The following is a 24,643-nucleotide window of genomic DNA, read 5'->3' as shown; positions in this document are numbered from 1 at the left end:
ATCAATGCTCCGTCACTAACGAGCAAACGGGGCCGAGCTGCTCCGTGAGGAACTTCGGATCCGCCACGACTTCACCCCCACTTCCAGCCCATCCCTGGGGCTGGGAACTTTGGCAGTCCCACTTGTTTTCCCGGGAAAACCGGGCAGGTGCTGGCAGAGCCGAGCACGCCCACGCTCCCTCCCAGCACCTTCCCTCTCCCTCACGCTCCCAGGATGAGAGCTCTGCAAAGTCCAATCCCCAAATCCAGCAAAATCCAGCCAGAAAAAATTCCAGAGTGAGCGGGTCACGCCGGGCTGTTGTAATGGGGCGGCTAAAATTAGTCCTTCCCCAAACCAGGATTATTTATTTATTTAATGCCAGGTTCCAGCTCCAAACCAATCCTGGTATTTTTAGGCCTGACCTTTTTTTCTCCTTCTATTTTTGGGTTGTTTAATTTCCAGAGCGTTTTTTCCGCTCTGCTTATCCCGGGATGGTTTTTCCTAATGATGATCCCGAACGGGAGGCTGGATCCTGGCCCGGCAGCTCCATCAACAAAGCAGGAAGTTTATCCATGTTTTCCCACTTTTCCCTGAATTTGGTGCTCGGGAGAGCAGTGGGAAGGTTCCCACCAGCACAAGTTGGGATGGACACATGGATGGACGTGGTTTGGGATTTTGTTTCCCAAATCCAGGTTTTCGGGCCCAAATTGTGCCTCTAGAGGGGAAGGAGCTGATGGAATTGCAGGATCCAGGCCGGCAGATCCATGACCAATGGATTTCCATCTGGTGTTGGATAATAATTGGATTAATTGAGGCCCAGGGGATGCACTCGGAGCCCGGGAAGTTCGGAGGATCCCTGGTCTCTCCCTTATCCCTCCGTGTCCCAATTTCCCACCTTAAAACCTGGTCAGGATGTTCCCTGCGCCTGGGGATGGGGATTGAAGGGTGGGATGTGGGATAGGGATCCCCTGGGAAGGGTCCTGGGGGAGGCTGATGTGGAATCTGGGATAGGGATCCCCTGGAATGGGACCTTGGGATCATCCGATGTGGGAACTGGGATAGGAATCACCTGGGATGGATCATCTGGTGTGGAAAAGGGGTGGGGATGTCCTGGGGGAACATCCCTGTGTGGGATCTGGGGTAGGGAGCACCTGGGATGGGATCTGGAACATCATCCAGGATGGGATCTGGGAGGGGACCACGTGGAATGGCAGACGAGGGATCCCCTGGAATGGAGCATGGGGAATCAGCTGGGGTGGGACCTGGGGTGGGTGTAGGGTGGGACGTGTGGATCACCTGGATTGGGATGTGAGCTGCGGGGATCTCTTGGAATGCAACTCGAGGGGAAATCTCCTGGATCCAGCCTGTGGCAGCTGATCCCACCTCCACCCCTGCCAATCTCCCACCGCTTTTCCATGGATTTTCCAACAACAAATCCACCGAGGGCTCCAGCGCCACCCAAACCCAGGGGTCCAACTCTGCCCCCATTGCTCCCCTTTCCCTGCTCACCTGGACACCGTTTTTCCCCTAAAATGGAATTTTTAAGGAGAAAAGCAGCTCAGGAGCCCCCCAGCAGCCCCCATCGGAGATGTTTCAGCTCCAGTCCTGTGGAATCCATCCCAAATTCTCCTCATTCCCTTTAATTTTAGCAGCCCGGGATGTTTCAACAATGAGGCTTTGCAAACACTCGAATTAAACGTGGGGGAAACAACGCCGAGACCTCCCGAGGTTTTCCCAAAGGATTTTTCCCCGGTTTTCCCATTTTTCCCCCTTCCAGGCCCTCTGGATCCGTGGCTCCCTGCCCCCTCCCGGCAATACCTCTGCCCTTAAGCAAACATGACGTCGTGCCTGGGAAATGCCTCCGGGAAAAGGAGGCCCCTCCACATCCAGCTGCCAGAAAAAAGTCTGGAAAAACGGCTCTGGAAGCGGGATTGATCCAGGTTGGTGGCGGGAGGGCTTGGGGAGGCCGTGGAGGGGAGCTGGGTTGGGAAATCCAGGCAGGTTCTGCACGGGGGGGGAATAAAAACAAAGCCCAAAAATTCATTCCCAAACTCATTTTTCCAATGTTTACTTCGGAAAAAAAAGGTTCCGTTTCCCGGGGCGGGGGGGTGTGAACCTGTTTTAAAGGGATTTTTCTCCCCGGTTTTCCACTTTCGGGTTCTTTGTGAAAGGAGGAATTCCTGCCCGCGGGAGAAATTTAAAACCCCACACAAATCACCCCAAAACCGGGCACGGGGAAATGTGGGAAGCGCTGTCCAGGGATGGCCAAAATGATGGAGAACGGAAAAATTCAACTCCAACATTGAGGCTGAGGCTGATGGGGAAGAGCAGTGGGGGAAAATCCCTGATTTTGGGACTGGAGGGGTTGGGTTTGTCCCCAAATTCATTTGGTTTTGGCTTTAATCCCTCTGTTCCACATGGAATTCTGGGGATGAGGAGAGGGAACAGCAGGACAGGGAGAGGGGGGTGGGCGGGAGAAGGAGAGGGCAATAAAGGAGAGCAGGAGATGGAGACAAGGGAGGGACAAGAGGGAGCAGGAATTGGGCACAGGAAGAACCGGGAGAGGGGGAAAAACATGGAATAAACGGGAGCAGGAGATGGAAAAAAGCTGGATCGGGAGAATGGAGCAGTGGGACAAGGAAAAGGGGGAGGGAGGAGAAGGGGATAAGGACGAGACTTCGAGCTGGGGCGAAATGGGAACAGGAGAAAAACGGGACTAAAAAAGAGGACCTGAAAAAAGCAGGAGATGGGAACAAGTGGGAGCAGGAGCAGGGATCAGCGGGAGCGGGGGACAAGGAAAAGCGGGAGCAGGAGATGGAGAAAAGCTGCATCGGGAGGAGGGAGCAGTGGGACAAGGAAAAGCGGGAGCAGGAGAAGGGAGCGGGGGACACGGACAAGGCTTTGAGCTGAGACGATCCCAGAGCCCCTGCGAGGAGGGGGCTCCTCCCCAGCCCCTCCATCCCCTTTTTCCCGGCATTCCCGAGGCTCAGGGTGAATCCCAAGGGATTTGGCGGAGGCTCCTCCCGGGAACCCCCAGCTGCCTCCACATTCCAAAAGGCTCCTCTCCCCTTCCACCGCCCAGGGCCTTCCCAAACTCGGCTCACCACAATCCCGAGGGAATCAATCCCGAGGGAATCAACCCCGAGGGGATCAATCCCGAGGGAATTCGGAGCGTGAAATCCAACCTGGGACTGGATTTCCAATCCAAGCAGGGATTTCCAACATCCCGGGATGGGCAGAGGTGGCTCCAGCCCGGCCGGAAGGGGATTGAACTGGAAAAGGAGTTTGGAGATGCCGGGAGAGGTTTGGGGACACCTGGAAGGATCCCGAACCCCGCAGCTTCCACAGGGCGGTGAGCACGGGCCCGCAGGGGATGAATTCCCCCTAAAAGCCTCTCCATCCCAAAATTCCCCCAACCCAAAAAGTCGGGAATTCCCCGCAGGGGTTAAGTGCAACCGGAGCCGCTCGGCTTTCCCGGAGCTGGAGCTGTCAGGAATTGGGACAAATGGGAAATTAACGGGATCGCGAGCTCAGCCCCGGCGCATCCGCGTGCTGCCAGCCGCATCCCGGTGGGAATTTGGGAATGTTTTCCCTCTTTTCTCCGCCGGGATGGGCGGGAGGATGCGGCTGCTGCTCCGTGAGACACCCCCGGGATAAAGAATGAAAAATTCCCCTGCATTCCCAGCTCCGCCGTTTGGGATCCCGGCGCTTTCCGCTTTTTCTCGATTCCTGAAATTCCCGCTTTGGTCCAAACTGATCCCAAATCAGCTCCAGAAAGGAGAAATCCCCCCCAAAAAAAAGAGCCCAGGCAGAGCTGAAAAGAGGAAACAACAATTCTGCATCCCCTCCACCCCCGTTTTTCCCAGTTTTCAGCCCGTCCATGGAAGCACAGCCTGCCCTGTGCTCCCCTTCCCGCTATCCCGCTCCTTTCCCGCAATTCCCGCTTTTCTCCTTAAAAATGCGCCTCCCCTGAGCCGAGATCAGAGGGAATTTCATTATCCCAGACAGATCTGGCAATTCCAAGTCTCTTCGCGGGGAAGGATTGAAGGCTGGAGGCGGGAATTGAGCCCTCTGGGATTGATTTGTTGTTCCCAAAGAAAAAAAAAAAATCCCAAATTCCCGAATCCAGGTTTGGCGGGGCCGGAGTTTGCGGACTGAGAAGCTTTGCTGGGATCAAAGGGAATTTTGGCTCCCAAGGATTCGCGATTCCCGCCCGCGGGAAACCGCCCGGGCTTCTTTTGGGGAGCAGAGTTTTCCAAGCTTTTCCAGGATTTCTGTTTCTCCGGGATGAGCGGCGCTGCTGCCGACCCCGCAGGATGAAGAATTCCCGCTCCCCCGGGAGCTTTGGATGCTTTTCCCGGGGGAAGCAGCTCCGCCAAGCGGCGCCGCGGCAGAAAGAGGCTCCCGCATCCCAATCCTGCGGATTCCTGAGGAATTTTTCCACAATTCCACCCAAAAAAGCCACGGGAAGCGCTTCTGGGATAAGGACTCGGGGAGGAGTTGGAGAGGATTGGAGAGCATTCCTTAGGAAGAGAGGGATTGTCCCGTTTTTCCAGCTGGGTTTGGAGTTTCGGGAAGCTCGGGAAGGGGAGGGATAAAAGCAGGAGTGGCCCCGTGGGATTTGGGATGGATCCGCACCTGGATTTGGGAATAACGAGCGAAGGAATTGTCCCAAAAAATGGGCGCGGCCCAATCCAGTTTATTATTCCCATTATTCCAGCTGCTTCCGGCATTCCCAGAAATCCCAAAACCCTTTACGGCTCCAGCCAGGAACGACCCCCATCCCTGTGATCTCAGAGTGATTTGGGATCCTCCAAGGTTTTTATCCCAAAACTTGGATCCAGATGATCCTGAAAATCCAGGGAAGATCCCTAAGAATTCCAGAGGGGATCGAATGAACTGGGAACGGTGACGGGACACGGAGCAGCTCCAAGGCGGCCTCCGGGATGGAACGACCGGAATTATTCCCGGAAATTCATGGATCAGGAGGGGCCACAAGCCAGATGTGAATGAAACGTTATTCCCAGTTTGCCGAGCTGGAATTCCAGCAGGGACGGTGCCCGGATCCCTCTGGATGCCTGGATTGAGCCGGAATTCCCGGAATGGATGGGAAATAAATTCCCAAACTTTGGGATCTCCCAGAAATCCCCCAAAACCCAGGGAAAATAAAGGAGCGCCCCGTGGAATTGGGGGATTTTGTTATGGATTGTCCAAGGAATCTCTGGGCTTCTCCACCGGAAACCTGGATTCCAGAATTCCCAACTTTTACCAGGATAGGCAGGGTTGGAAAAACAACCTGAAAATGGGATTTGGGATCCCTAAAAAGGGAATTTGATCCTTAAAAGGGGATTTGGGATCATTAAAAACAGATTTGGGATCCCTAAAAAGGGAATCTGGGATCTCTACGAAGGGATTTGAGATTCCTAAAAGGAATTTGGATCCTTAAAAAAGGATTTGGGATCACTAAAAGGGATTTGGGATCCCTAAAGAGGGAATTTGGGATCATTAAAAAGGGATTTGGGATCCCTAAAACCAAATTTGGATCCCTGAAAAGGATTTGGGATCCCTAAAAAGGGATTTTGATCCTTAAAAAGGGATTTGGGATCTCCAGAAAGGATTTGGGATCCCTCAAAGGGATTTGGGATCATTAAATGGAATTTGGATCCCTAAAAAGGGATTTGGGACCTCTAAGAAGGGATTCAGGATCATTTAAAAGGGAATCTGGGATCCCTAAAAATGGGATTTGGGATTCCTAGTAAAGGGAATTTTGATCCCTAAAAAGGCAAATTGGGATCCTTAAAAAGGGATTTGGGATCTCTAAGGAGGGATCTGGGAGCCCTAAAGGGGAATGTGATCCTTAAAGGGGGATTTGGGATCCTTAAAAAGGGAATTGGGGATCCCTAAAAGGGATTTGGGATCTCTAAGAAGAGAATTTGGATCCCTAAAAAGGGTACCTGGGAGCCCTAAAAGGGATTTGGGATCTCTAAGAAGGGAATTTGGATCCCTAAAACCAGATTTGGTTCCCTAAAAAGGGAATTTGGGATCTCTAAAAGGGATTTGGGATTCTTAAAAGGGAATCTGGATCATGAAAAGGGATTTTGATTGCTGAAAAGGGAATTTGATCCTTAAAAGGGGATTTGGGATCCCTAAAACCAGGAGGTTTCCCAGACGATCCCAAGGCTTTTCCCAGCCTCTCCTCACCAGGAAGGAGCAGACCTTTGGGAATCTCTTCCCGCCGGATCCGAGCCCTGGGATGACCCCAAAAGGTCCCTCCCGACCCCAAACCTCCGCTGCAGCTTTTTCCCGGCCAAAAATCCCATAAAAATCCAGCCCTGGGGCTGCCCCGGCTCCGGGGCCCTCCCGCATTCCCGGAACGCCGCCGGAATTCCGGGAGCAGCGTTCGGGAATTTGGTTTTCCATCCAGCTCCAAAGTGGGCACCAAAAAACCCCAATAAAGGAGGGGGGGGGATGCAATTAAAAGTGAAATGAATTAAAAATTCATTAAAAATCAATTCTAAAGTCAAAATTAAAAATCGATTAAAAATCGATTAAAAATCAATTCAAAATTAATTCAAAATTAATTTAAAAAATTAATTATAAATTAATTCAAATTTAATTCAAAATTAATTTTAAAAATTAATTTAAAATTAATTCAAATTTAATTCAAAATTAATTTAAAAATATAAATTAATTCAAATTTAATTCCAAATTAATTCAAAATTAATTTAAAATAAAAAAATAATTCCAAATTAATTCAAAAATTTAAATAATTTAAAATCAATTAAAATTCATTAAAAATTTTAAATTATTAAAAATCAATTCCAAATTAATTCAAAATTGATTCAAAATTAAAAATGAGTTAAAAATTAATTTTAAATTAATTCAAAACGAATTCAAAATTTAATATTAATTAAAAACCACTTAAAATCAATTCAAAATTCATTCAAAATTAAAAATTTTAAATTAATTTAAAATTAATTGAAAGTCAATTAAAATCAATTAAAAATTAACCCAAATTTCCAAATGAATTCAAAATAAATTAGAAATTAGTTCAAAATTAATTCAAACTTAATTCAAACTTAATTCAAAATTAATTCACAATTATTTTAAAATTCAAAATCAATTCAAAATCAATTAAATATTAATTAAAATTAATTTAAAATTTTTAATTAATTAAAAATTCATTCAAATTAATTCAAACTTAATTCAAAATCAATGAAAAATCAATTCAAACTCAATTAAAAATCAATTTAAAATCAATGAAAAAGCAATTAAAAATCAATTTAAAATAAATGAAAAATCAATTAAAATTAATTACAAAAAAATCAATTAAAAATCAATTACAGACTCAGACTGGAAGCCCCCTGTGCGCCTTCAGCAGCAGCTCAGCATTCCCAGCCTGGATTCCCTTCATTCCATGATTTTGGGGGAATTTCTCCTCTCCGCACTCCCCGGGGCCATTGGGGAATTCCAGGATTCCCGGGATTCCCGGGAACGGCTCCTCCGGAACGTGGGGAATTCCAGCTCCGGAACATGGGAAATTCCAGCTCCGGAACGCGGGGAATTCCAGCTCCGGAACGTGGGGAATTCCAGCTCCGGAACACAGGGAATTCCAGCTCCGGAACGTGGGAAATTCCAGCTCCGGAACGCGGGGAATTCCAGCTCCGGAACACAGGGAATTCCAGCTCCGGAACGCGGGGAATTCCAGCTCCGGAACGCGGGGAATTCCAGCTCCGGAATGTGGGAAATTCCAGCTCCGGAACGTGGGAAATTCCAGCTCTGGAACGTGGGAAATTCCAGCTCCAGAATGTGGGAAATTCCAGCTCCGCTGCCGGGCTCGGAACATCCGAGGACGAAGCTTCTGGCGGCGCCCCCGGAATTCCAGCTGGGATTCGGGGCTGGCTCCCGATCCCGGCCTCGGGAGGGGCTCCAAAGGGGAAAAACCCAGCCCGAAATTCCCAGATCCCGAGGCAGAGCCCGCTCCTGCGGCTTCCCGGCGTCCCAGGGGATCCCAGGGCAGCGGGAGAGGAACTCCGGGATCGGGAGAGCGCCGGGATGCGGGAATGGGACGGGGATGCCCGGCTCCTCCTCACGCCAAAGGCTCCGGCCGCTCCCGGGAAAGCAGCGCCGCCAGCGCGCCCCGAGCTCGTTAACGCGGGGAGTTAATTGGCCCTGGAGCCGCCGGAGCCAGCCCGGAGCGGGATCCCTCGGGAGGCGCGGAGTCACTGGATCCAAGGATTTCCCAGCCCAATCCCAGCCGGCATGGCCGGATGTCCCGGATCCTTCCGGGATGGGTCATTCCAGGCTGGACAACTCCAGGCTGGATCATTCCAAGCCAGACCATTCCTAGGCCGCACATTCCAACCCGCATCATTCCACACTGGCTGTCCTGGCTCATCCCAGGCCAGCTCATCCCAGGCCAGATCATTCCAAGCTGGGCCATTCCAAGCCGGATCATTCCAGGCCGGATCCTTTCAGGCTGGATCATTCCCAACCCACATCATTCGAACCCAGACCATTCCAACCCAGACCATTCCAGGCCGGATTATTCCCAGCTGGTTCATTCTAGGCTGGATAATTCCAGGTTGGATCATTCCCATCCATCTCATTCCAACCCAGACCATTCCAGACTGGATCCTCCAAAAAGAGATGGATGATCCATGCCCCAGAATGATCCCGTTCCCACCCCCTGGCTGGATCCCACCGAGCAAATCAGGGAAAACTCAGGAAGGCGAATCCCAAGGAGCACTGGGAGAGCCGAAAAATTCCAGGAGATTCCCAGCAAGGCGCGGAAAAGCGGAATTGCTGCCCCCCAAATCCCGTTGACAGCGGGATGGGATGGCCGGGGATCGGCGGGGTGGGAGGTGGGCGGGAGCAGGGATCCGTCCGGATTCCCGGCACGTTCCGGGGCCGCTCCTTCCCGTCACTCGTAGCACAGGAAGCGGATGAGCCGCGCGGGAATTTCCAGCCGGGAAATCTTCTCCAGCGCCCGCGGCCCCGCGGCGCGACGCACGCTGAGGCGGCACAGCTGGGACAGGCGCAGCGGCGTTCCTGCGGGAAACGGGACGGGAATGGGATCAGGAATGGGATCAGAATGGGATCGGATGGGATGGGCTGCTCCAGAGCAGGGAATTCCCAGCTGGGGGCGTCCTTGTGGGAAAACAGGATGGGAATGGGATTGGGATGGGATGGGCTCCTCCAGAGCAGGGAATTCCCAGCTGGGGGCGTCCTTGTGGGAAAACGGGATGGGAATGGGATTGGGATGGGATGGGCTGCTCCAGAGCAGGGAATTCCCAGCTGGGACAGGCACAGCAGCATCCCTGAGGGAAAATGGGATCGGGAGTGGGATAGGAATGGGATCAGAAATGGGATCAGAGAGGGCTGAGCTGCTCCAGAGCAGGGAATCCCCAGCTGGGACACACAGAGCAGCGTTCCTGAGGAAAAAGGGGATGGGAATGGGATCAGAATGGGAATGGGATCGGATGGGATTGGAATGGGATCAGAAATGGGATAAAATGGGATGGGAATGGGACTGGACGGGATCAGATGGGATCGGATGGGATCAGATGGGATCAGAGGGATCCCTGAACAGCTGGGCTGCTCCAGAGCACAGAATTCCCAGCTGGGACAGGCTCAGAGGGGTCTGTGCAGGGAAAATGGGATCAGGAACGGGATCAGAGGGGGAGGAGCTGCCCCAGAGCACGGAATTCCCAGCCGCCATCTCCCCAGCCATGGGAACGAGCCTGGTTCTACCTCCCCAGGCCCGGGTGGGATGCAATTCCCACTGGGAACGGGTTCATCCCGGCTCCCTCCCCTGCCTGGATGGGATTACTGGAGCCAGGGAATCGTTTTGGTTGGAAAAGATCCCCTGGGATGGAATCCGAGCATTCCCGGCCGTCCCCCAGTGCCACATCCAGAGGGAAATCCCTCCGGGAATGGGGACTCCCCCCTGCCCTGGGCACTTCCAAGGCCTGACCGCCTTTTCCACGGAGAAATTTTCCCTAAAATCCAATCCCTGGCCCAGCCTGAGGCCGTTCCCTCTCCTCCTGTCCCCATTCCCTGGGATCACATCCCAAATCCCCCCAGCTGCCCCCTCCTCTCAGGGAATTCTGGGGATCCAGAAGTTCCCCCTGATCCCGCTTTTCTCCATTCCAGGTCCTTTCCCAGCTCCCTCAGCCGCTCCATTCCCAAAAATCCAACAGCACCCCCAGATCACCCACTCGGATCCACCAGGATTATCCCAAACTTCCCGATTTCTGCCGGATTAATCCCCAGCTTCCCAAATCCACACCTGCCCTGGAGCTGCTGGAATTTAAGGATACAGATCCAAAGGGAAACTAAAAATCCAACTGGAATTTGTGTCGGGAAGCAGCTCCAGGGGAATTCCCGGCAGCTGCGTGGAGGGAGCAGGAAACTCCGGAAAATACAAGGACAAACCTTGGAATATCCAAGGCCGGGCTAATCCTTAAAATCCTTCCAATCACACAGATTGGAGAACCCACCCGCAGCGGGAGGCGCCGGAATTCCCGGGATTTGGGGTTTATCCCACTTACGCTCGTAATATTCCAAGCATTTGGCGGCAGGGCTGCTGCTCCAGGTGTAATCCAACGGCTTCTTCCCGCGGTTATCCCGGGCGTAGATATTCCCACCGAATTCCACCAGCAGCTCCACCAGATCCGCGTTCCTCACCTTGGCCGCGTGGTGCAGAGCGGTCTCGTGGAGCTTGGCCGCGTTCACGTTGGCACCTGGAAAACAGGGAAAAATCCGTCTGGGAAGAGCTGGGCTCGGCCTGGGATTGAGGGATGGTTGGATGGGAAAATGGGGAAAAATCCGTCTGGGAAGAGCCTGGCTCGGCCTGGGATTGAGGGATGGTTGGATGGGAAAATGGGGAAAAATCCGTCTGGGAAGAGCCTGGCTCGGCCTGGGATTGAGGGATGGTTGGATGGGAAAATGGGGAAAAATCCATCTGGGAAGAGCCTGGCTCGGCCTGGGATTGAGGGATGGTTGGATGGGAAAACGGGGAAAAGTCCATCCGGGAAGAGCCTGGCTCGCCCTGGAATCAAGGAATGGTTTGATGGGAAAACAGGGAAAAATCCATACGGGAAGAGCCTGGCTCGCCCTGGAATCAAGGAATGGTTTGATGGGAAAACAGGGAAAAATCCATCTGGGAAAAGCTGGGCTCGGCCTAAAATTAAGGAATGCTTTGATGGGAACACCGGGAAAAATCCATCCGGGAACAGCTGGGCTCAGCCCGGAATTGAGGAATGGTTTGATGGGAAAACAGGGAAAAGGAAAATTCCATCCTGGAAAATGCCGGCTCGCCCAAAATGAAGGAATGGTTTGATGGGAACACCGGGAAAAATCCATCTGGGAAAAGCCGGCTCATCTTGAAATTAAGGAATGGTTTGATGGGAGGGGAAAACAGTGGGAAAACGTGAGGGAGTCTCCCAAAAATCCCAGGAAAAGGCTGGGATCTGAGCACTCCTGGATTTGCTTGGCCAATTGGACATTTCTGGAGGGATTTCAATCCCGGTTTTTGGGTGGGAATCGCTTCCTGCAAAGCCATTCCCAGCCCTCTCCATGGGATATTCCCACTCCAGGCAGGGAGAACGGTGAATTATTCCCACAGCAATTCCCGTGGGATATTCCGGCTCAGCCAGAGCTGGGATCTGTTTCAGTTCCAGATATTTTTCCAAGTTTTTTGTAAGTTTTAAGGAAAAAACTCCTTCCCTGCTCCCAAAAAAAAGCTGGAATTTGATCACCCGCCTTTTCCAGCAGAGCTGGGAGAGGCGGAACTCAAATTTTTTTAGGGATGCGTGGCCAAGCCAAGGTTAATTAGCTCCATGAATTAATTGGAATTAAGGAGAAAGTGGAATTTTTAGGCAATTCCTGGGTGCCCCAGATTGGGAATCCCAGCAGGTGGAAGCCAGGAATTCACATGGAATTTCTCCATAATTAATGTTCCCATAATGAATCAATTAATCCATCCTCAGCCCTGGGCTGAGTCTCCTCCAGGGCAAGGGAAGGACAAGCGAAATTCCCAGGAAAACCAGAGGAAAAGTGGGATGTGAGACCCGGATCCGACTGAGCGCAGCAGGAAATGGGGGGATTTCCACAGATTTTGCTCTGTGAAAGGGAATGGGAATCATGGAATGGTTGGACCGGGACCTTCACGGTTTTCCAGCTCCACGGGCAGGGACAATTCCCGCTATCCCAGCTGGCTCTGAGGCCACTTCCAAGACTGGAATTCCACAACCCCAGGACAAGATCCAAGCATGGAATCCCCTCGCTGGAAAACCCCGGTTTTTTCCCCCCCCCCCCCAGCCCTTCAGCTCCGAGGGAATTCTGCAGGGTGGGAGGGAGGGGGAGGGGGGAGGTGCTTCCCAGGGTGATTCCCGAGGGATTCCCAGGGTGATTCCCGAGGGATTCCCGGCTGGGATGGCCGTACCTGCCTGGAGCAGCAGCTTGGCGCAGTGCAGGTGCTGCCGGGCACAGGCCACGTGCAGCGGCGTCCCAAAGTGGCAGTCGTGAGCCTCCAGGTTGGCACCGACGTCGATGAGGAGCTGCACGCACTCGGAGCTGCCTGCGGCACGGAGAGGAGCGGGAATCGCGGTGGAAAAGGGGGGATCGGAGTTAAAACGGGGAAAACTGGAGTTGGAACGGGGGAAATCCCAGTGGAAACGGGGGAAATCCCAGTGGAAATGGGGGAAATCAGAATTAAAATGGGGAAAATCCCAGTTAAAGCGCGGGAATCGGAGTTAGAGGGGGAATCCTGGTTGGAGCGGGAGAATCGGGAGTTGAAATGGGGAAAATCGGAGTTGAAATGGGGGAAATCCCTGATAAATGGGGGAAATCCCAGGTAAAATGGGAGAAATCCCAGTTTAAATGGGAGAAATCCCAGTGGAAACGGGCGAAATCCCAGTGGAAATGGGGAAAATCCCAGTGGAAACGGGGGAAATCAGAATTAAAATGGGGAAAATCCCAGTTAGAGCAGGGAAATCCTCATTAGAGCGGGGGAATCCCGGTGGAAACGGGAAAATCAGAGTTAAAATGGGGAAAATCCCAGTGGAAACGGGGGAAATCCCAGTGGAAATGGGGGAAATCAGAATTAAAATGGGGAAAATCCCAGTTAAAGCGCGGGAATCGGAGTTAGAGGGGGAATCCTGGTTGGAGCGCGAGAATCGGGAGTTGAAATGGGGAAAATCGAAGTTAAAATGGGGAAAATCCCAGTGGAAATGGGGGAAATCCCAGTGGAAATGGGGGAAATCCCAGTGGAAATGGGAGAAATCCCAGTAGAAACGGGAGAAATCGGAATTAAAATGGGGAAAATCCCAATTAGAGCAGGGAAATCCTGGTTAGAGCGGGGGAATCCCGGTGGAAACGGGAAAATCGGAGTTAAAATGGGGAAAATCCCAGTGGAAATGGGGGAAATCAAAATTAAAATGGGGAAAATCCCAGTTAAAGCGCGGGAATCGGAGTTAGAGGGGGAATCCTGGTTGGAGCGGGAGAATTGGGAGTTGAAATGGGGAAAATCGGAGTTGAAATGGGGAAATCCCTGAATAAATGGGGAAATCCCAGGTAAAATGGGAGAAATCCCAGTTTAAATGGGAGAAATCCCAGTGGAAACGGGCGAAATCCCAGTGGAAATGGGGAAAATCCCAGTGGAAACGGGGGAAATCAGAATTAAAATGGGGAAAATCCCAGTTAGAGCAGGGAAATCCTCATTAGAGCGGGGAATCCCGGTGGAAACGGGAAAAATCAGAGTTAAAATGGGGAAAATCCCAGTGGAAATGGGGGAAATCCCAGTGGAAATGGGGGGAAATCAGAATTAAAATGGGGAAATCCCAGTTTAAGCGTGGGAATCGGAGTTAGAGGGGGAATCCTGGTTGGAGCGCGAGAATCGGGAGTTGAAATGGGGAAAATCGAAGTTAAAATGGGGAAAATCCCTGATAAATGGGGGAAATCCCAGGTAAAATGGGAGAAATCCCAGTTTAAATGGGAGAAATCCCAGTGGAAACGGGCGAAATCCCAGTGGAAATGGGGAAAATCCCAGTGGAAACGGGGGGAAATCAGAATTAAAATGGGGAAAATCCCAGTTAGAGCAGGGAAATCCTCATTTAGAGCGGGGAATCCCGGTGGAAACGGGGAAAATCAGAGTTAAAATGGGGAAAATCCCAGTGGAAATGGGGGAAATCCCAGTGGAAATGGGGGAAATCAGAATTAAAATGGGGAAAATCCCAGTTAAAGCGCGGGAATCGGAGTTAGAGGGGGAATCCTGGTTGGAGCGGGAGAATCGGGAGTTGAAATGGGGAAAATCGGAGTTGAAATGGGGGAAATCCCTGATAAATGGGGGAAATCCCAGGTAAAATGGGAGAAATCCCAGTGGAAATGGGGGAAATCCCAGTTAGAGCAGGGAAATCCTGGTTAGAGCGGGGGAATCTCAGTGGAAACGGGAAAAATGGGAGTTAAAATGGGGGAAATCGGAATTAAAATGGGGAAAATCCCAGTTAAAGCAGGAGAATCGGAGTTGAAATGGGGAAAATCCCAATTAAAATGGGGGAAATTCCAGTTAAAATGGGCAAAATCCCAGTGGAAACAGGGGAAATCGGAGTTAAAATGGGGGAAATCCCAGTTAGAGCAGGGAAATCCTGGTTAGAGCAGGAGAATCCCTGTGGAAATGGGGAAAATTGGAGTTAAAATGGGGAAATCCCAGTTAAAATGGGAAATCTGAGTTAAAACAGGGAAAATCCAAGTTGAAATGGGGGAAATCCAAGTTAAAATGGGAAAATCCGAGTTAAAACAGGGAATTCCAAGTTGAAACCGGGAAAATCCAAGTTCAAACAGGAAAATCCGAGTTCAAACTGGGAAATCTGAGTTCAAACAGGAAAATCCGAGTTCAAACTGGGAAATCCGAGTTCAAACTGGGAAATCCGAGTTCACCCAGGGGAAAAAAACCTCTGCCATTTCCCACAAAACCTCTGGAAATTCCCCAAAACCCTCTGACATACCCACAAACCCCCCGGGAACGCCGGCAGCGCCCGCACGATTCCCACCCAAAGGAAGCCACGTGGGGCTTTCTCCCCGAGCTCCGAGGCGCGGCTATCCATGGAAAAGCTGGGATTTGGGATTTACCGTTCATGCAGGCCTCGTGCAGGGGCGAGGCCGTGAACAGCGGGGGGTTCACGCGGGCGCCGTGCGACAGCAGCACCCGCACGCACTCGGCGCTGCCCGAGGAGCAGGCGTCGCACAGCGGCGTGCTGCCGTCGATGTTCCGGGCATCCACCTGCGGGAAAGGCCGGGAAAACCTCGCCTGGGATTCACGGCATCGTGGAATGGTGGGAATGTTACGGTCGGGAAGGGATTTCTGCACGTCATCGTGGAGTTCGGGTGAAGTCGGCATTGCACCGTGTCGCCAGGTGCCACATGCACAGGGATTTGGAATTCCTTCGTGGATGGGGACTCCACCCCTGCCCTGGGCAGCCCATTCCAATGCTTTCCAACCTTTTCCATGGAGGAATTTTCCCAAAAATCCACCCTGCCCCTGCCCTGGCCCAGCCTGAGGCCGTTCCCTCTCTCCTGTCCCTGTTCCCTGCCAGCAGAGCCCGACCCCCCCGGCTGCCCCCTCCTGTCAGGGGACTTGTGCAGAGCCACAAGGTCCCCCCTGAGCCTCCTTTGCTCCAGCCTGAGCCCCTTCCCAGCTCCCTCAGCCACTCCAGCCCTTTCCCAGCTCCCTCAGGAATTCTCCAGCTCCTTTCTCCCTTCCCTGGACGTGCTCCAGCCCCTCCAGATCTTTCCTGGAGTGACAACCCACAACTTGGCCATCAGGGCAAATCTACCCAGAGCCTCCCCCCGATTTTAGCTCTGCAGCTGACGGCGTAACCCCGATCCCACCAACAGCTTCCAAACACCAATCCAGAGGAATTCCCGGCTGGATCAGAGGCGGATGCACACCTGGGCCCCCGCATCCAGCAGCAGCTTGACGCACTGGGCCTGGCCCCTGAGGCTGGCCTCGTGCAGGGGGGTGATGGAGTCGTAGGTGACGGCGTTGACGCAGGCGCCGCTCTCGATGAGCTGCTGCAGCTGCAGGAGTTCCCCTCTGCGGGCGGCCTCGTGCACCGGCGTGCGGTCGGCCCAGAAAGCTGGAAAAGAGGGGGGAAAAAAACATCCAGGAGTTCACAAAGAAAATCAAGGATATGGATAAATGGGGATTTGGTATCCTGCGGGTTGGGTAACGCGAAGGAATTTCTGGCTGGGAGGGGTTGGAATGGAATTCCTGGAGATGTGGTTGCTCCATGCCTGGAATTGTTGCAGGACAGGTTGGGTGGGGCTTGGAGCAGTCTGGGATAGTGGGAAGGTGTTGGAATGAGATGGGTATCCAACCCTTTCAACCCAAATTATTCCATGAATCTGTGGAGCTCTGGATTCCTGCAGGAGCGTGGGATGGCTGGAAGGAGAGGGAACTGGGATCAAGGATCATCCCAGCCCACCCCAAAAATACCTTCCCAAACTCTGGATTCCTGGAAGAGCATGGGATGGACGGAAGGAGAGGGAGATGGGATTGAGGAGCATCCCACCTCAAAAATACCTTCCCAAATTCTGGATTCCTGGAAGAGCATGGGATGGACGGAAGGAGAGGGAGATGGGATTGAGGAGCATCCCACCTCAAAAATACCTTCCCAAATTCTGGGTTCATGGAGCAGCATGGGACAGCTGGAATGAGAGGGAACTGGGATCAAGGATCATCCCAGCCCACCTCAAAAATACCTTCCCAAATTCTGGATTCATGGAGAAGCATGGAATGGCTGGGAGAGGGAACTGAGGAGCATCCCACCTCAAAAACACCATCCCAAAAAGTCCATGGAGCTTGGAAAAATGAGTTCCCACCTCTGCTGGACACCTGGCACAGGCCGAGGCCGGTTGGTCACCATTAGGTGCCAACGTCACCTCCCTTCAGGGGGGTTTTGCTGCTGAGGCAGCGGTGAGCAAAACCAGCTCCGAGGGTTCAGGAATCCTCTCCATAAAAATAAAGGGAATTCTGAGTCCCAGTGTTTTCACAGCACGGGCTGTGCAGGGTTTTTCCTTGGCTTGTTGGATCCTCGTTCCTTGGCCAATCTCCTGGGCAGGAGGGTTCTCCTTGCCTGGATTTCCTCGTGGTTTATGGCAGGAGAAGCAAATCCAAACGAGGATGGAGAGTTCAGAGCCCCCTCCAGGACCCGAAAGGGCTCCAGGAGAGCTGCAGAGGGACTGGGAACAAGGCATGGAGGGACAGGAGCCAGGGAATGGCTTCCCAGTGCCAGAGGGCAGGGCTGGATGGGAGATTGGGAATTGGGAATTGCTGGCTGGGAGGGTGGGCAGGGGCTGGAATGGAATTCCCAGAGCAGCTGGGGCTGCCCCTGGATCCCTGGAATGTCCAAGGCCAGGCTGGACATTGGGGCTGGGAACACCCTGGGACAGTGGAAGATTCCCTGCCCGTGGAATTGGATGGATTGGGATGGGATTTGAGGTCTTTTCCAACCCAACCCATTCTGGGATTTCAGGAAGCTGCCTCGTGGCACCTTTCTGGCCCATTCCCATGGGATAACAGCAGCTGGAGCAATCCCTGCCCCACGGATCCGAACTTCCCCTGCCACAGGCAGCTGCCCCTGACTTCCATCTGCTCCAAGATCCTCTGGAGCTCCTGGCACCCCCAGATGTGACCAGGACAGAGCAAATCTGTGCAGGTCCAGGTCAGGGATGGCTCCGAGGGCAGAGCTGATCCCAAATTCCCCGTTCTGCAGGAAGGACACGGACACACCATCCAGACCCTGCTGGCCCTCGGTGCTGACGTCCAGGCCAAGGATGGGAAGGGCTCCTCGGGGTTTATGTCAGGAGAAGCAAATCCAACTGAGGATGGAGAGCTCCGAGCCCCTTGCAGGGCCTGAAGGGGCTCCAGGAGAGCTGCAGAGGGACTGGGGCCAAGGCATGGAGGGACAGGAGCCAGGGAATGGCTTCCCAGTGCCAGAGGGCAGGGCTGGATGGGAGATTGGGAATTGGGAATTGCTGGCTGGGAGGGTGGGCAGGGGCTGGAATTCCCAGAGTAGCTGTGGCTGCTCCATCCCTGAGAGTATCCAAGGCCAGGCTGGAGCAAGCTGGGACAGTGGGAGGTGTCCCTGTACACGGCAGGGATTTGGAATGACATCCACATCCCGGGCTTTTGGAGGAGGAGGGAAGCTGCAGCCGGGGCCAGAATTCCTAATCCTGCGACACCGCTCCGGCTCCGCTGAAGGACAGGCAGGGAATCAGGGATGGCTCCGGCCGCCGGCAGGGACCGGCCCTGCCCCGCCCCGGGAAGCGGCCGCAGCTCGGGGACACGAGCCCGCAGCGGCTCCGGCCCTGCCGGGGTCACCCGGGCGGGATCGGGACACCCAAGGTGGGCACATCCCCTCTCCCCCAGCCCCACACCAGCGCCCGCGGGAATTGCGGGAGGAACGGGGATCGTTCCCCGCGCCCTGAGGCGGTCCCAAGAGCATCCTCTTATTCCTGTCCTTGCGAGAGCCCGTTCGCCCCCTAAATCGCCCTGCAAGCCCCCAAACCGTCCGCAAAGCCCCAAAACCCAGCCTCTAACCCCCAAAACCGCTCTTTAACCCCCAAAAGCATTCCGGCAAGCGCTAAAACCATCCTGAAAGCTCCAAAACCACCTTTCAACCCCCAAATCCACCCTGCAACGCCCGAACCCGTCCTGAAAGCCCCAAACCTACTCTGCAAGCCCGAAATCCCTCCTGCAAGCCCCAAAACCACTCTGCAACACCCAGAACCACCCTGAAAGCCCCAAACCTACTCTGCAACCCCCAAAACGACCCCGCAACCCCCAAAACCATTCCGCAACACCCAAAGCCACTCTGCAACACCTAGAACCGTCCTGAAAGCCCCAAACCTACTCTGCAACCCCCAAATCCCTCCTGCAAGCCCCAAAACCACCCCGCAACCCCCAAACACATCCTGAAAGCCCCAAACCCACCTTGCAACGCCCAAACCCATCCTGAAATCTCCAAGACCACCTTGCAACCCCCAAACCCATCCTGAAAGCCCCAAGACCACCTTGCAAGCCCCAAACCCATCCCGCAAGCCGCCCAAGCCCACCCCGCAACCCCCCGAACCCGACGCTACGAGCAGCCCCCGTCTCTTCCCGGCGCGGCTCCGCTGCCCAGCTCCTTTCCCGGATTTCCCCCCGAGGTGTCCCCGGCTCATCCCGACCCCACAGCCCCAGGCCGGCCCCACACACCGATGTCGCCCCCGCCAGGAGCCGCTGCCGCCGGGGCTCTCCATGGCCCGGCCCCGCGCAGCCGCCGCCTCCGGCCTGGTGCCGCTCCGCCTCCCGCGCGCGGGCCCTCACGGAGCTCCTCCCAGGGCCCCCCCGCCGCGGGGCACGCCGGGAGTTGTAGTGCGGGGCCGGGGACACCGGGATGGGGGAACGGGGAGGGGGTACTGGGGGTACTGGGATGGGGAGCGGCCGTACTGGGGGCTGTTCAGGTACAGGGGGTACTGCAGGTACTGGTGCGTGTGGGGAGGGGATACTGGGGGCACTGGTATGTGGAGGAAGGGGGTACTGGGGGTACTGGTTGGTGCGGGTTAGGGTTAGGGGGTAATGGGGACGCTGGTGGATGCAGGGAAGGAGGAGTGGGGACACTGGTATGGGGTGCAGGGGGTACTGGTGGGTGTGGGGAGGAGGTACTGGGGACACTGGTGTGTGTCCATAAGGGCACTGGGAGTACTGGTATGGGGTGCAGGGGGTACTGGGGGTACTGGTATGGGGTGCAGGGGTCCTCTCTCTTCAAGGAGAGCTGCTCCTCCAAGAAGAGATCCTGCAGGATTCCTGCATTTTTACATTTTTTAGGAAATTCCAATTTTTAGGGAGAAAATAAGAAGTCAAATTCTGTTGCTTGTATTCTGCAGTGACTTCACTCCTAACACAGAAATCCACCCTGTCCTTGTTCCCTGCTTGGATGGAAAAATCCATGTTTTCCAGCAGTGGGCATTTTTCTCCTGAAAATACCCATTTTGGAGAAAAATACCCATTCTGGAAAAAAATACCCATTCTGGAAAAAAATATCCATTTTGGAAAAAAATACCCAGTTTGGAGCAACCCAATTTTTCCCACTGCGGGAGGATGAAATGACCCAAATCCAGCAGGAAACTCCAGGTCAGCACAAGGATGGACAGGATAGGAAAATCAGTGGAAATCATTCCATAAAAACTTCGAATTGTCCCACCCTGCCAAGTGAGACAGTTGGAGGATTTTTCCAGGATGAAATCTCTCAGCAAGGGAGATTTTCTAGAGGAACTGGGGCTGCTCCATGCCTGGAATTGTCCAAGGTGAGGTTGGAGCAACCTGGGATAACGGAAGGTGTCCGTGCCTTTGGAACTGGATGAGCTTTAAGGTCCCTTCCCGCCCAAACCATTCCATGATTCCAGGATTTTTGCCGGGATCAAACCTTTTGGAAAGAGCTCGTATCTCCTGGCTCCAGCTGTTCCTGGTAAAGAGCAAGAATTCCTGGCAAGAATTCCTATTTCCACTCAATATTTGGAGATCCACGTCGCGAAATAACAAAATAATGAAAATTATTTTGAAGAACGATTTAGTAAAAAAAACGGGGGAGGGAAAACGGCAAAAATAATGGGAAAAAATTAATAATCTGCTCCCTGCTGAAAACATCCAGACATTTCCTCACTTTCTTGTCACCTTTGAGGCATTTCCTGAGGATTCGGTGGGGTTTTCCCCGTTGTGAAAACACCATTCCTCTAAGCTGGGTTTAGTCCGAGCCTTTGGGCGGGGGTGGTTTAACTTTAGGCCTGACTCAAAAGCCACCAGAACTGTTTCAAGATGTGTGGCACCGGCACAGAGCAGCACGAGGAAGCTGCAAGGTGCCAAAACGGCCAAAAAAGGAAAAGCCAACCCAAAAATAAATGGAAGCAGAAGGGAAAAATCTTAACTGGGTTTGACTGGGATGAGAGCGGTGCCGGAAGGCAGCGGGAGAAGCACCAAAGATGCTCCTCCATGGGGCATTTTGGAGGAGTTTCACCCTTTTTTGGAAGATTTGCACTTTTTAGGGGGAAGATTTTGGCTTTTAAAAAAATGAATTTCACTTTTGTGGGTAGATTTTCACATTTTTTTTTAAGATTTTCACACTTTTATTGAAGATTTTCACAGTTTTATTGAAGATTTTCACTTTTTCGGGAAGATTTTTCACTTTTTTGGGAAGATTTTCACACTCCACTGAAGATTTTTGCATTTTTTTAAAGGTTTTTCACTTTTTTGGGGAAGATTTTCCTTCTTTTTAAAGAGGTTTTCACTTGTTTTTAGAAGATCTTAATTTTTAAAAAGGTTTTCCATTTTTTTAAAGGTTTTTCACTTTTTGGGGAAGATTTTCATGTTTTTTTAAAGATTTTAATTTTTTTTAAGATTTTCACTTTTTAAAAAGATTTTCACACTTTTATTGAAGCTTTCCATTTTTTTTTGGAAGATTTTCATATTTTTTTTAAAAATTCAGTTTTCTTAAGATTTTCAGGTTTTTTTTAAGATTTTCAATTTTTTAAAAAAGATTTTCACTTTTTGGGAAGATTTTCACACTTTTTGGGAAGATTTTCACACTTTTTGGAAGATTTTGATTTTTTTTAAGGTTGTCACTTCTTTTCCAAGATTTTCACACTTTTATTGAAGATTTTCACTTTTTCTGGAAGATTTTCACTTTTTTTGGAAGATTTTAATTTTTTTTTTATGATTTTCAATTTTTTTAAAGGTGTTTCACTTTTTCTGGAATATTTTCCCCTTTTTGGGGAAGATTTTCCCTTTTTTGGGGAAGATTTTCACATTTTTTAAAAGATTTTCTTTTTTTTTTTAAGGTTTTCACTTAAAAAAAAAGATTTTCACTTTTTTGGGAAGATTCTGATTTTTTTTAAGATTTTCAATTTTTTTAAAGGTTTTCATGCTTTTTTGGGAAGATTTTCCCTTTTTCTCGAAGATTTTCACCTTTTTTTAAGATTTTTGCTTCTTTTTTGGAAGATTTTCACTTTTTTTTTTGACAGATGTGACAAAATTCAAGGGGAAATAAAATAAAATCAATCAAAATTTGCTTGTCTTGCTGCAAGATTTCAGAGATGAAGGGAGTTTTTCTTGAGCTGAGGGAAAAATGGGGTGAGACACCTTTAGAGGGTGACACCCACCTTGAGAGTGGTGTGGAATGAAGCTGAAATTTGGGTCCAAAAGTCCAGATTTTGCATTTTAGGCTTTTTTTCCTGCAGTTTGGTTTGACAAGCAGAGCATAAATGGGGGGAGCAAACCTCTCTCTGTCCACCTGGGTTAAAGCAGGAGGGTCCAAAGCCCTTCTTGAGCACCCAGAAATCTTCGCATCCATTTTTTTTCACAGTGGGAAGGCGACAATTCCGCCAAGAACTCCACAGCTTTTCCAGGCTCAGGAGCAGCAGCAGCCAAAGATAAGGAGATCAGAGGAAGCCCCAAGTTCTCTGGGCTCACTTTCCCTTTCAGCCAAGGTCCTCAGGCAGAGTTTTCCCAGCCAAGGGGCTCTAAACTCGAGCTCATGAGCAGGAGAGGAAGAGGATCCTCCAGGAAACCACTGATTTTGGAGAAAGTTGGAGAAGCCAGTCTGGGAAAGCCTTGCTGCCAAACTGGAATAATGGCTTCAAAAATTCATGGAAGAGACTGAAATCATATGATCACAAACCTGTGGAAATCAAGGGAAAAAACCAACCCAACCTCTCACGTCACAAATGATGTGTGAGGATGGTGAGGCCTTGGGATAGGATTCCCAGAGAAGCTGTGGCTGCTCCATCCCTGGAAGCGTCCAAGGCCAGGTTGGAGCAACCTGGGATAGTGGGAGGTGTCCCTGCCCTCGGAAGGACTCCTGGAACACGGAACTGGGAGATGTTGAAGGTCTCTTCCCACCCAAACCGTTCCATGATCATAAGGAAATAGGAGAAAAGCAGAGAAACTCAGCATTCCCAGGAATTCCTGGGATTCACCCAGGGCACGGAAAAGGATCCTCTGCAGTGTTTGTGTTTTCACACTGGGCTCCTGGCACTGCCCCACACAGCCAAAAACGAGCTCAGATTTCACGATTTGCTTTACCCTGACATCATCCAGCAGGACAGCTGTCCTCAGGAAACGCTGCTGCCGCCTCCCACTCGACTCTTTTTTCTTTCACGGACAGAATCTGCGGGGATCACTCATTTTCTTTCTGTTGGTTTTCTGAATAAAAGAGGAAATAAAACTCCAAATGACTTCTTTAATTCTGACTTAAGTAGGCTAGAGCCTTGTGAGTCAAGGTTTCAAAGAAGCCAAAATAGAGCCTTGCCAGGAAGCGGGTGCCCACCACGGTGACATCATGGGCTTGCCTTGTCACCACCCAAAAAAGTCATGAGGCACCAAAGAGGGGCAGAGAAACTCCGCTTAGAAATGGGCTTCGACCTCCAGAGGCTCCAGTTCCCCTCCCCAGCAAAGTTAACAGAATCATGGATTGTGGAAAAGACCTTTAGGATGATCCAGTCCAAACATCGGGATCAATGAGGACAAAATCCCTTCGAATTCTTTGCTTTTCTAAGCACTGAAAAAGGAAATTTGGAATTCTACGTTTCCTCACCACAAGTAATTCCCAACACTAAAATACTTGGATTTCATTGGGACAGTGATTGAATGATCCCACTGGAGGTGGGAATTTGGATGTTCTGACTGTGGATCTGCTCCAGAACCTCAGAGACCTCCTCACATCTCTTAGGTCAAGGCACAGGGCTGTTGATTTTCCCCCTTCAAAGGGCATCTGGGAACATATTTCTGTCTCGGTGAGAATTCCAGGTTTTTATCTGCCAGCAGGAGCTAGAAGAATCCATGGATCTGGCAAATTGGAGACACACTGCTGGGAAATTTTTTGCCATAAATGGTGCCCTGCCCCAAAAAAAGCCACTTTTTCTTCCCCCCACCTTCATTTTTCACCAGGCAGCAGCACTTTGCACTTTCCATTGCTGCTGTAGCAAATTCTTAGGATGGGTGAAATATCCGTGAGGGCACGTTCCTGACTTATTTGGGTAATAAGTGACTCATAAATGAGTTGTCCCATCGTTGTTCCTTCTCCTTTTTTAGCTCGTTTGCCAATCTTTCCTGCAAGGCTCAGCAGAGCTAAACCAGATCCTGGGCACTGAGCACTGAGACCCTCAAATCCCGGCAAGGATCGGGAAGCAGCTTCTCCATAAATTTATTACGGATGCAGCACCGTGGATCTCGTTGCCAAAAGCACCTGGAATCCCAAGTGGAATCCCCTCCAAGACTCACTGCTCAGCCAAACACAACCTTTGCCCCAGCGTTCGGCACGGGGTGTTCCTACAGCCTCTTGTGTAAGAGGTTGGGCAAGTCCAGATCTCCCTGTTCCCCGCTCCAAAGTCGATTGCAACATTCGCCATTTGATGCATTTTTGGTGTTTCTGAGCCCAGCCTGGTGAACCCTAAAAATGATCATCTGCTCCTGCTGTTCCATGTAGGGTTCACTGATACTGGGATGAGGCAACTCAGAACCATCAAAAGGGACTTTCATGATCCCCTCAGCCCCTTCCTTTGGCTCCGACCCTCATGGCCTTCCCCCAGATTTCTTTATCCATTCTGGCCCCTTCCCTCCTCTCCT

The 24,643-nt window shown here is 51.5% G+C and overlaps 1 protein-coding gene and 1 long non-coding RNA gene across 3 annotated transcripts; one reads left to right on the top strand and one right to left on the bottom strand.

The window, feature by feature from the left end:
* The first annotated feature begins 1,280 nt into the window (after positions 1–1,280).
* Positions 1,281–5,181, top strand: LOC120411882. Of its 2 annotated transcripts, none has more exons than XR_005604438.1 (2): positions 1,281–1,919; positions 3,189–5,181. It is a non-coding gene; the product is annotated as an uncharacterized LOC120411882 (long non-coding RNA). The 2 variants fall into 2 exon arrangements; XR_005604437.1 differs by having other exon boundaries at positions 3,062–5,181.
* A 3,525-nt stretch (positions 5,182–8,706) lies between these two features.
* On the bottom strand, positions 8,707–22,932 carry ASB13 (ankyrin repeat and SOCS box containing 13). The gene is made up of 7 exons (XM_039570393.1): positions 22,925–22,932; positions 19,241–19,452; positions 15,931–16,118; positions 15,112–15,262; positions 12,428–12,562; positions 10,533–10,724; positions 8,707–9,030 (listed from the first exon to the last, which is right to left on the bottom strand). Exons 1-7 carry the CDS (start codon positions 22,930–22,932, stop codon positions 8,903–8,905), a joined length of 1,014 nt encoding a protein of 337 aa, XP_039426327.1. The 3' UTR covers positions 8,707–8,902.
* Positions 22,933–24,643: the final 1,711 nt, after the last annotated feature.

This window comes from Corvus cornix, chromosome 1A (assembly GCF_000738735.6).
Source record: "Corvus cornix cornix isolate S_Up_H32 chromosome 1A, ASM73873v5, whole genome shotgun sequence".
Classification (NCBI taxonomy): Eukaryota; Metazoa; Chordata; class Aves; order Passeriformes; family Corvidae; genus Corvus; species Corvus cornix.
The sequence above is the reverse complement of the archived record's forward strand: the minus strand, read 5'-3'. Positions and strand labels throughout refer to the sequence as shown.